A 12,116-nucleotide genomic window follows, 5' to 3' on the forward strand; every position below is an offset into this window, starting at 1 on the left:
TTGTGCGACCTTGGCTTAGCTGTCTCTTTTTCTCCTAATGGTTGTCAGGTTCAGGATTCGCAGACGGGACAGACGATTGGGACGGGTCGCAAAGTGGGAAGATTGTTTGAGCTCCTATCACTTCAGGTCCCTTCTCCTTCCTCCATCCCTGCCCCTGTCACTGACTCTTTGAAAAATGAATTTAGAAACCGTTTAGAATCATTATTCAAACCTCTAGAGTAAAAGTAGAAGCAGTGATGTTGTATCATTTTCCTCAATTTTAGTCTAAATCAGAAGCCAAACTAATCGAACCAATACAAGATTGATGAAATTAGATTGGAATCTATAATTTTTTTTATGGATTTGTGCCAACAACCCAGCAAATCATAATGATAACAAAATACATTAACTAACAAATTACTTTAACTGTAAGCAGTAAAACCATTGGTTCGGTTCCTTTAGTTTGGTTATTCGCGGATTGGTTGTCCATATTTTTTTTTTCATTGAATTATGCTTTTTTCATTTTCCTATTTTTCTTCAGTTTTTCTTCCACAAAATTACTTTTTTAGATCATTCAATGTTTCCTTGGTAATCACCAATATTTCAAGGTTACCATGTTACTCAAAATTGTTTCCTTTCATATCACTATAGACAAATTGGGCACGTAGATTTGACACATTTCATGCCATTATCTTTGAATTATTACCTTTGGTGTAATTTGTTTGCTATTTTTTTCCATGAATTCTTTCCCTCTCAGGTCAAATATCTCTTGTACATTTATTTATACGAATGAGATGAAAGGAAAGGAAGAATTAAAGAAAAGGAAATTGGAAATATTTTAGATTTATTAAGGTATATTTATATATCTATATTGGATTTGATTTTTGGTAGGAATTTTCAGACAAAAGTCCGAACGAATCCAAATTTTTTTATTTTCTCCAAATTCAAACCAATCAATCCAATACTGCTAAAAGATCAATCCAATTCATTGGAACAATTTGTTTGATTTGGTTTTGACCATTTTGAAAGCACAAGTACTAAATGCGACCTATCAAATTTGGTGAAAGAAAATACATTTTGTTTATTAAAAGTAGGTTATACTTCCCAAGCAAACCAAAAAAAGAAAAAGATCGAGCAAAGATGAAAAAATGTTAACCGCTATTTTGTTTTGACAATTTGGCCGGTTACTCCTCACTTGATCAGTCTCTACTTCACGATCCCTCGTCTCCCTCTATGTCGGCTCTCAACCGGTAAGACCATAAGTCATGTTGGAATTAGTGGCGCTGAAGCGATTTTCTTCTTTCAAAGCTCCAACAGTATGTTCTGTTCATCACTCCTCCTTTTGCTTTCCTTTTCTTCTGGGTTTATGGGTTTTGATGTTGCTTCAGTTTTTAACATTCCATTAAACCTCTTCTTGTAATCTGTCGAATGGTAATTACCAACTAACTAGGGACTGAGCTTGCTGCTCTTGCAGTTGACTCTTCACATATCCTAAAGTTTTCATTTCGGTTCATCGATTTGTGCCACTTGGAGGGGATTTTTCATGTTTTTTTTTTTTTTTTTGAACTGTGGGTTTGTATGTGTTTCTTCTGGTCATGTCTTTTGTGCCTTTTAATTGTCTTTTTTTCCGAAAGTCCCTTCACGATCCTCAGGTTTTTGTCCCCAATGGAGGCCATTTATGTTTTTATGTGTGGGCGTTGTACCTTTTTTCTTCTTCATCATCACATCATGCTATTTTTCTCATTTTCTTGGTGCTTTTGAATTTGTTTTATTTTTGAGTTTTTTAGTTGGAGTTTGATCTATGCGAGCACTCAGTTTGGAAACTCTAGCATTCACCTTTATTCTGGGGCTGTGTGATTGTGTCTCTTTCCATTTTCAAAAGAAAGGTTTCTTTGGTTTCTTTTGATTGAGTGTTTCTTGTCGAGTATAGGGGTACTCTTCTTTTCTTCATTTCATTTAACTTATCTGCATCTGAATTGTCACTCATTCTAATTCTATCCATGTATTGGTATTTGTTTCTTTTTGTAGGATAACATTCACCCTTGCCAGTTTCATTAACTAGACCGTATTTTTTTTCACATTGTCATGGAATGCTCCATTCACATTGGAACCACAATACAAGCATTGGAGCATAGAAGTCAGACTTTTTAGAAAATTGTGAAAGATTTCTTTTGGAATCTCATGGGGAAAACAATTCACATTAGTGGATTTCCTTCACATGTAACGGCAGATGCTGTTAAGAATTTTTTGGAGGGTCATACAGGTCCAGGAACTGTGTATGCAATAAAGGTTAGACCACCTAAGAGAGGAGGAGGTAGACTATATGCTATTGTTCAATTCACTAGTGCTACACAAGCTGAGTTGATCGTTTCTTTAGCTAATCAGCGTCTATGGTACGGATCTTCTTATCTTAAGGCTCGGTCTACCGAGGTTGATATTGTACCAAAGCCTAAGACATACATGTATACGTTGAAAGACTTGCTGCTATGCTTTGGTTGTCAAGTCTCAAGCGAAAAGTTCCGTGTTCTATGGGAAGGAAATGTTGATTTGGTGACTTTTGGAATTGGAATGCGGAAAATGAACTTTCATTTGAAATATAATTCTGTTGAGTATAGGCTTGAGCTTTCGTATGAGAACATTTGGCAGATACAACTCCACAGTCCTCAATGTCAGTCCATGAAGTATCTTCTAATCCAGGTTCTATGGTCAAATGTCTATCTAAAGTTGTTTCATTTTATTTGAAAACCATTATTATCCTCTCTTATAAAGTTGAAACATTTTTCTATCCTCGTTTAAATTGTTTCAACTATTGCGTTAGTTTGAAAATTAAATCGATGTAACCTTGTTGAAATGTTGCTATCTTCTCTTAACTAGTAGATATGTTACTCACATGTAAGCTTAATAGTCAGGTTATCTTTTTTTATGTTTTTCTTATCAGTTATATGGAGCTCCTCGGATATATAAAAAAGTTGCACCGAGTAGTGGACAAATCTTCGACAATCCGATTTTGAACTTTTTTATGGAAGTACCTGATGATCAATGGGTTAGAACGACTGATTTTACTTCATCATGCTCTATTGGACAATCTTCTTCTTTATGTTTGAAGCTACCTAATGGCCTTGAACTTCCAACTTTTAAACAAAATTTTGCTTATTATGAAGAATTTGAACATGAATTCCGCTTGATAGATGAAGATGCCAGTTTTTCTTTTTGTAGAGATCTTGCTCCCATTGTTGATTCTCGTCCTCATGTTCTGCCGTATGAAATTATTTTTAAAATAAATGCATTGGTTCAACATGGTTGCATTCCATGGTCATTACTTGATACTAGTTTTTACCGGTTGGTTGAAAGAATAATAACAATAAGAATTGAATTTGTCGAACATGCTTTGGAAAAACTGTTCCATTTAAAGGAATGCAACTATGATCCATCAAACTTTCTGACAGAACAGTTCAGAAGGTATTCAAGACATCCTCCAAATTCTCCTGTTATATCCCTGGATGATGGTTTGGTATATGTTCGTAGGGTTCAAATAACACCTTGTAAGGTGTACTTTTGTGGTCCTGAAGTCAATGTCTCAAATCGGGTGTTGCGCCATTTTTCTAAATATATTGATAATTTTCTTCGTGTGTCTTTCGTCGATGAGGAGTGGGATAAAATGCGTTCGACAGATTTATTGCCGCGAATGTCTTCAAAGAGTGAGGATAGTAAAACTGATATCTACAGGAGAATTCTCTCTGTTCTTAAAAATGGCATAGTCATCGGTGATAAAACCTTTCAGTTTCTTGCATTCTCATCAAGCCAATTAAGAGATAATTCCTTGTGGATGTTTGCATCGGGACCTGATATTGATGCAGCTTATATTAGAGCGTGGATGGGCGATTTTCGACATATCAAGAATCCAGCAAAGTATGCTGCTAGATTGGGCCAATCATTCGGCTCATCGACAGAGGCACTTTCGGTTGCTAGTAATGAAAGGGAAATTATTCCTGACATAGAGGTTCAACATGGAGAAGTCAAGTATGTCTTTTCTGATGGAATTGGAAAAATATCAAGCAAATTTGCCAAAGAGGTTGCTACAAAATGTGGCTTCCAAGCTGTCCCATCTGCTTTTCAAATTCGTTATGGTGGATATAAGGGTGTTGTTGCTGTCGACCCGTACTCAACTATAAAATTATCTCTGAGGAAGAGTATGTGCAAATTTGAATCAGACAACATAAAACTTGACGTCTTAGGCCATAGCAAATACCAACCATGCTTCCTTAATCGTCAACTGATTACTCTTTTATCTACTCTAGGTGTTAGAGACGAAATTTTTGAGAAAAAACAAAGTGAAGCTGTAGAACAATTGGATGCTATATTAACAGATCCATTGAAGGCTCAGGAAGCCTTGGAGTTGATGTCTCCTGGAGAGAATACTAATATTCTCAAGGAAATGCTCAAATGTGGCTATAAACCAGATGTCGAGCCGTATCTATCGATGATGTTACAAACTTTCCGGGCATCAAAGTTGCTAGAGTTACGCACCAAATCAAGAATCTTTATCCCAAATGGGAGAGCGATGATGGGATGTCTTGATGAGACTATGACCTTGGAATATGGGCAGGTATTTGTGCAAATCTCTGGTGGTAGACATCGAAATTTATCTGAATCCTTCGCATTCAATAGTGGTCAAGAACACTGTTTAGTTATTGAAGGAAAAGTTACAGTTGCTAAAAATCCCTGCCTGCACCCTGGTGATGTTCGTGTATTAAAGGCTGTAAACGTACCTGGTTTGTACCATATGGTTGACTGTGTAGTTTTTCCTCAAAAAGGATCAAGGTTAGTAGTACATTGATCAATGCTAGTTCTTTCTTGATTTGGAAAATAAGTTCTGTTTTCAAATTTAAATGCAAGAAAGCTCCTTCTATGTTCAACTTCAGAATAGTAACACGTCAACATATATTTTCTAGAATAGGTTCTGTGACTAATAGCTTGCATAATTTTGTTTTGAAGATTTTCCTCTCAAATAGATGTTACTAACCAGATTCTGTACTTGTTTATTTAGGCCTCATCCGAATGAATGCTCAGGTAGTGATTTAGATGGTGATATTTACTTTGTCTGTTGGGACACCGAATTGATCCCGCCTCGACAAATTACGCCTATGGATTATACTCCTGCACTGCCAATTGAGTTAGATCGCGATGTCACAACTGAGGTATTTCGTCACAGGGGCGTGTTTTGAGAACTTCATAACTCATGCCACTTTTTCAGTGCTTAATCTCCATTTTGATATTTGACAAAACAGTAAACTTCAGTGTGTTTTTTTTTTCTTAAAATAGATTCACGTTGCACATTGCTTCTCGTTAGGAGAGAAACCATTCATGTTTCTATGTGTTCTTAGTCCTAATCTGAAACTACTGTTCTTTACCACAGGATATCCAAGAATATTTTGTGAACTACATGGTTAATGATAGTCTTGGAATCATTGCCAATGCCCATACTGCCTTTGCAGATAAAGAGCCCTTTAAAGCAAGAAGTAGTCCTTGTGTGGAGCTTGCAAAGCAATTCTCCATTGCTGTGGACTTCCCAAAAACTGGAGTACCAGCTATAATACCTTCTCATTTATATGTCAAAGAGTTTCCTGACTTTATGGAGAAGCCTGACCGACCCTCTTATGAATCAAAGAATGTAATTGGAAAACTTTTTCGGGCTGTGAAAGACATTGCACCAACTTTGAGCCATATTCAGCCATTTACTCGAGATGTAGCGAGAAGGTGTTACGACTGTGATATGGAAGTCGAAGGCTTTGAAGATTATGTTGAAGATGCCTTCTATCATAAAAGCAATTATGATGACAAGTTGGGGAATTTGCTCGATTATTACGGGATCAAGTCTGAGGCAGAGATACTTAGTGGGAGTATTATGAGGATGTCCAAGTCTTTCACCAGGAGAAGAGATGCAGAAGCAATCAACTTGGCTGTAAGGTCTCTAAGAAAGGAGGCTAGGACATGGTTCAATGCAAGAGAAGGCGCGGATTCAAATTCAGATGATTTATTTGCCAAAGCTTCAGCTTGGTACTATGTCACATACCATCACTCATATTGGGGCTGCTATAATGAGGGAATGAAACGCGACCATTATTTGAGCTTCCCCTGGTGTATTTACGACAAACTGATGCAAATCAAGGAGAATAATTTGAGGAAAAGAGAGAGAGCTGCGAGATTGGCAACTTTCGACAGATTTGGACATGTGTTAAATCTTGGTGGGCGTTGAAGAATGATCAATATGGTTGGTACTTGGTTTGCTGTCAGACCTACTATTATATATAATCTTTTTCTGTAGTTTTGTGAATATTCTCTGTTTTCTGGCACTTGTTTGTATGGCAAGTGAAATGGAAATTGTCTTTTAACTCATCGAGAACTTGCTAGTTTGCAGGAAATGTTGTTTTTCTTTACTGTGTAATATCCACATTCGCATGTACAGAGTTCATGAAGTCTCAAACCTTATCTCACTTGCTCTTAAACTATATCCCATCCTCCTGCCAGCTTTTGATGTGCGTTACTCGTTGATTTATGAGATTATCTCGTGGAGAATCTCCATTTTGATTCCTATAAAATTTAACAAAATTTTTGTCAAAATGAATAGTTAAACAAAAGCAAGGATGATGAAGCCTACTTTGTCCTACCCTGCTCTCTAAACTTCTATATGTATCAATGGTCAATACCATGATTATTAGATATATCATATGTTACAAGAGAAGCATATATCAAGTATTTATTGTCTGTCACACTGCTTCAATACAATGAATAACTTCACAACGTGTGCGTATATTTGAGTGATTTTGGTAATGAAACAATGTGACAAAATCAATTTCTTTTCAAACATTGATGTTTGCAAGTATCGAAATTTGCTTTTGAAAAACCTAAAATCATTTAAAATGAATTTTTCAATAGTTAGTTTGAGAGGTGATTTTTCATGTAGTGGTTGATGGATTATCACTACAAAAAAAATTTTGTTGGGTTGAAAAACCTAAAATCATTCAATCTAGAATGCAAAAGAGGGTTTGGATTGGCCATGATAGGAGCATTAAGGTTATATCATATCGGTTGCCTCAAACATTTTGTTGGGTTGAGTTTTATCATATTGGCATTGAGTCAATTTGATATGTTACACAAAACCTTCAAAATTACTTGTAATTTAACCTAAAAGGAAAAAACAAAAGAGATTATGGAACATGAATATTTATTTTAATTTTTTCCAAAGCATTGGATTAAATACGTAGTATAAGAGAATGTACCTCTAATTTTGAGGATGATAGTACAAGCACTATACTAAGTGTTTTTTTACTAGTTTTGACTATTTATTTTAAAATTATCAAGATCGAAATACACACATGCATCACACAAACACATCTTACTTTATGTAGAAGGCACACACTACAATGAGTTGCAAATATATGTAGAGGTTGTTTGAAGTAAAGGCTATCTAGTATTATAACAATCGGTTTCTTGTTAAAATAAATACTATTTTGTATTTTAGAACCTTAATTTGCTACAATTTTTACTATTTTATATTCATCATTTTTTTTTTTATTATTTACTACAACGTTTACTATTTCCCTCTCAAGCTAAAATAGTTTATACCTTAAATACTTATTGTTATAACCTAAACTAAAATAATTTATATTTATAAATGTTTTAGTTCATTTTACTATCTCGATGAACTCACCGAATATTTATTTATTTTTCATTTTGAAAGTAATATTACTTAACATAAATAGCATTTATAAGTGCATTTAAAATTTCATTTAATTTTTAACATATTCAACTATGCAAGGGACATATAACTAGACACAAATAGATATTTTAAGAAACTATTAAAACAAAAAATTAAAAAAAAGCATTTTTCAAGTAGGTTTTATAAAAAGTATAACAAAGTAGTAAAATATTTACGTTGTATAAAATAATTTTGAAAACAAAAAAAACTCATAGGCCCATAATGGAAAATACCAAAAATGTCCCGTCAACACGCGATTATTTGAATCACTCACATGCATAATATATTCTCGCGCATGTAATATATTTGGTCATTTAGATTTGACCTGGATCATTTAGATTTGGTTTCACAAATCTAAACGATCATGTACCAATATATCCCAACGATTTTTTAAAGATTCTTTTGGTTCACGATCGTGTACCAATATCTCCCAACGATTTTTTTCAAAATTATTTGGTATTTAGATTTGACTATACGATTATTTAGAATTGGCTACCCAAATCTAAACGATTTTCTTTCAAGATTCTTTCGTACACATTTAGATTTGGCTACACGATCGTTTGGATTAGGATTTTTTTTCTAGATTTTTTGGTACACGATCATTTAGATTTGAATTTTTTTCAAAATTTTTTGGTACACGATCATTTAGATTTGGCTACTCGTTTAGATTTTGGTATATGATCCTTTATATTTGGGTACATGGTCGTTTAGCAAATTTAAACAATCATGTACCAATATCCCCACGATTTTTTTTAAGATCTTTTATATTTGGTACACGATTTTGAACCAAATAACATTAAAAAAATAATACATTGATTGTAAACAAAGATCATGATTTCAAAAAAATATAAAACAAAAACTGTGCAGAAGAAGAAGAGAAGAAAGATGATGGAAAGGAAAAGAAACTTTGCAAAAGAAGAGAAAAAAGATGATGGAAAAGAAGGGCAAACCTGAAATATTTTAAAAAAATGATCGGTTTCATGGGTTTTTTGATTTTGTTACATAGGATGTAAATATTTTGGTGCTTTGTTATATGAGGTTTTAACTCAAATGACCTCATTTGCCCTATGATATTACACAATGGACCTATTTTCATCATATATTCCATAAAAGTCCTAAATAAGCTATTTTATTTCACAAAAGCTTGGGTCATTTTACTACAATACCCATCATTATTTTATATAAACAAAAAAATTTTGAAAACGGAATGAAAGCGAGATGTTAATAGCGTGAAAAGGGAGAAATCAGTGCGCGTAAGGAAAGCGCACTTCATCCGGCCAAAACTACCATCGTTCTCTTGTTATTCCGCAGATCGACCTTCACCGTCAACCATTGTTCACATTAGGGTTTTCATTCTTCGTCTCCAACAAGTCTGTCGTCGAGGTGTAAGTTTTCTTCCATCACTGTGTTCAGAAGAAATCTTCCATTACGATGAGTGTATTTTGATAGTTCTTATATGAAATAAAAAGGGGTATATTTACCATCAAATCGTATTTCTTTTCGGTCTTTAACAGTTTTTTTCAAACTATTTTATTTAGAAAATGATACTGTGGAAGCATTTAGGGTTTTTATGTTGATTTTCTGTTTAAACCACCACTTTAAAATGTTGATTTTATGTTTAAAACCCAAATTAAGTAATGCATGTTGTATATATTTCCTGTTTAAACTACCACTTTGAAGTATGTATATATCATTCAGGCTTTAAAAGAAGAATCTAATTCAGGTTAAGGACAAGCTACAGGAAATGAGAAAATCCCAAAAAACCAATTATCTTATCAAAATCATTAAGATATTTGAACAAACACAAGGAACACTCACCTCGATAACCGATATCATCTGATACGAAATCCTCGACCTTGTTCTTTAAGTTGAACCACTTCTTAACCAATGTTTTAGGCCATGAGAGCTTTAGTAAGAACAGGAGAGCATATAAGAAAATTTCAGACCAACAATAAAATGCACATAACAAAAAAAAACACACACACATACAACAACAATTGCACCACTCTATGATCGAGGTTGTTTTAGATGTACCTTGAGAGCCACAGCTCCCCCAAAGACTGTCCAAAGAGAAGTTTTGGGAGAGCACTAAACGCCAGGTTCTCTGCCCTTGGAATTAAGTAAATAAATTTCAAATAAAGGATTCGTTGAAAAGCTTTTTTATTTTCTTTAATAAATTTTGTTGAGAAATAAGTAACATAAAACAAATATTTTACTGAGGCAGTACCTAAACACGATATTTTCTCCAAAAATAAAGTTGTTAATTTAAAAAATTAAAAACTATTTGTAAAAAAAAAAAGAACAAAAACCTTGGAGGATATGTTGGATCCTTTTTTTATTAACTAGAAACAAATATAATTTAGCTAAAAGGATGAAGCAAAATATTATTCCTTAAAGATTCACCCCAATGAAGTTTCACATCTTCCTAACTACTATTAAAATTTTCAGATTAGCTGACAACAAATTTTGGTATGTTAACGCACCTTTCACTTTGGAGTAACGTTCAATGACATCATCTACAATTCTGTCAAGGCTTGGTATAAAACCATGGAGACCTTCTGAAAGACCAAATCCTAGACAATCCATAGAAAATACGCCATAACCTGACAATGCTAACTTTCTTGCAATTCCTGAAACACAGCATCGAAAAAAAAATCAATATCTATTTTGGTATACAAAATTTCAAACTAGGCCATATCTACTAATTGACAAAAGCCACATGCCTTCAAAGAAAAATGTGCAGGTGTCTCCATAGCCATGACAGTAATACACCATTGCTTAGGACGGGTAATCTCTAGAATCCAACTTTTTTAGAATATACTCAGTCTTCTGGAGTTGACTTCATATGTCTGTTCCAAAGATTTATCATCTTAGCTTAAAAACATTGAAACAAGATTGCATAGACTTCCAAAGAAGTACAGAAGGGTGTTAAAACTTTCATTCATAACTCATTTAACAAAGCAGCTTTGAAAAAGAGTATATGATCTTAGCAAAGCACATAATTCTTGGTATCTTTTTCTTTATTCGACAGTTGACACAATATGAAGACTTCTACTAATATAGATGAAATTGTATTGCAGCTGACTTCTCTTCCATAGCCAAATGAATTGCATTACAACTATCTATTAATACATCTGGAAGAACAACCCAAAAAACACAACAATTAAGGTTTTGAAATCTTTCAACTACTCAAGAATGTATCTAATCCAGATACGCCTGACTTTTAAATAATTTGGATACAAAAACAAATTATTTGTAAAGCATCAATAGAAATCAAGATAATAAGATTTTTAAATTCTTCAAACCTACCAATTTTCGCCTAAACTTCGTTTGTAAAGGACTCCACAACTAGTATGTAAGCATAGTATGCATAAATAAAGTTATCACAAGAAAATCTACTTAACAAACTCAAACCCAAAGAAAAATGACAAACCAATAAAATACATTCAATCTATTTACCAATAGAAGATAAGCAAGCATTAATCTAATGGTGACAGACAGAGATGACAATAGAATAAGCAAGCATTATTTTATTTACCAACGAAGAGCTAGTAATAAGAAATGCCAATAGTTTACCGACAAAAAACCTAGAAAATATCTTACCAATTGATGATTTAAACATCGAAGGTTTCTCGGGTGGTAGAGCTCCAGTGGGATTTAGTGTGGGGTGGTGGTAAATAGAGTCTTAAAGTGGTAGAAAAGAGTCAAATAAAATCCATAAATGCAATATAAGGAATAATGTAGTTGCACAGACAATCAATTAGAGTTCTCACTTCAGAATTTAGATGTTTCTCTTTCTCTTCTTCCTCTTCAATTGTTCGTCTTTTTGGAGGTCCCAAATGACTGGCCAGAAGACAAAATACACAGTGCTTAAATATAAATTATAAACTATGGTATATTCCTAAAAGGGAAAAATAATTTAATTGCATGAAGAACAATAACACCAATAATAAGCAAGAGAGTTTTTTTTTTCTTTTGAACTCAATGGCCATCCTATAACTGTTGCTTCTTTCTTGTTTTTTTTTTCTTATTAATTATTATTCATAGCAAATACTCAAGGCCAGTAAAAGTTATCTGCTATCTACTCCCCTAAGAAGCATGGAAGACTGTCCAAATTGTGATATAAAAAGGAAAACCTACAAACATTTGAAATGGGCAAGCAAAATCAAGTAGGACATTTGCACCCAATCGAAGCAGAGAAAGAAAACCAACCAAATTGGTAAGCAGCTCAAAAACTCAATTGAAAATGCCAACTCCAGCATCAGCATTGCGAGCCAGCTTTGTCCACCCCCGTGTGGTAGGAGTCTAGGCAATCCACCTGCTCATATGTATGAGCCCCAAATAAGTCTCTTTGCGCCTCCACAAGATTGGCAGGCAG

General features: G+C 34.0%; 1 protein-coding gene across 4 annotated transcripts; it reads left to right on the forward strand.

The window, feature by feature from the left end:
• Positions 1-1,055: 1,055 nt before the first annotated feature.
• On the forward strand, positions 1,056-6,488 carry LOC103502906 (RNA-dependent RNA polymerase 1). 4 transcript variants are annotated; one of them, XM_008467028.3, is made up of 5 exons: positions 1,056-1,295; positions 2,008-2,676; positions 2,918-4,800; positions 5,027-5,177; positions 5,396-6,488. In XM_008467028.3, the coding sequence occupies exons 2-5, from the start codon at positions 2,161-2,163 to the stop codon at positions 6,233-6,235; spliced, it is 3,390 nt and encodes a 1,129-aa protein (XP_008465250.2). In that variant the 5' UTR covers positions 1,056-1,295; positions 2,008-2,160; the 3' UTR covers positions 6,236-6,488.
• The last annotated feature ends 5,628 nt before the right edge of the window (positions 6,489-12,116 follow it).

Source organism: Cucumis melo, chromosome 10 (genome assembly GCF_025177605.1).
Source record: "Cucumis melo cultivar AY chromosome 10, USDA_Cmelo_AY_1.0, whole genome shotgun sequence".
NCBI lineage: Eukaryota > Viridiplantae > Streptophyta > Magnoliopsida > Cucurbitales > Cucurbitaceae > Cucumis > Cucumis melo.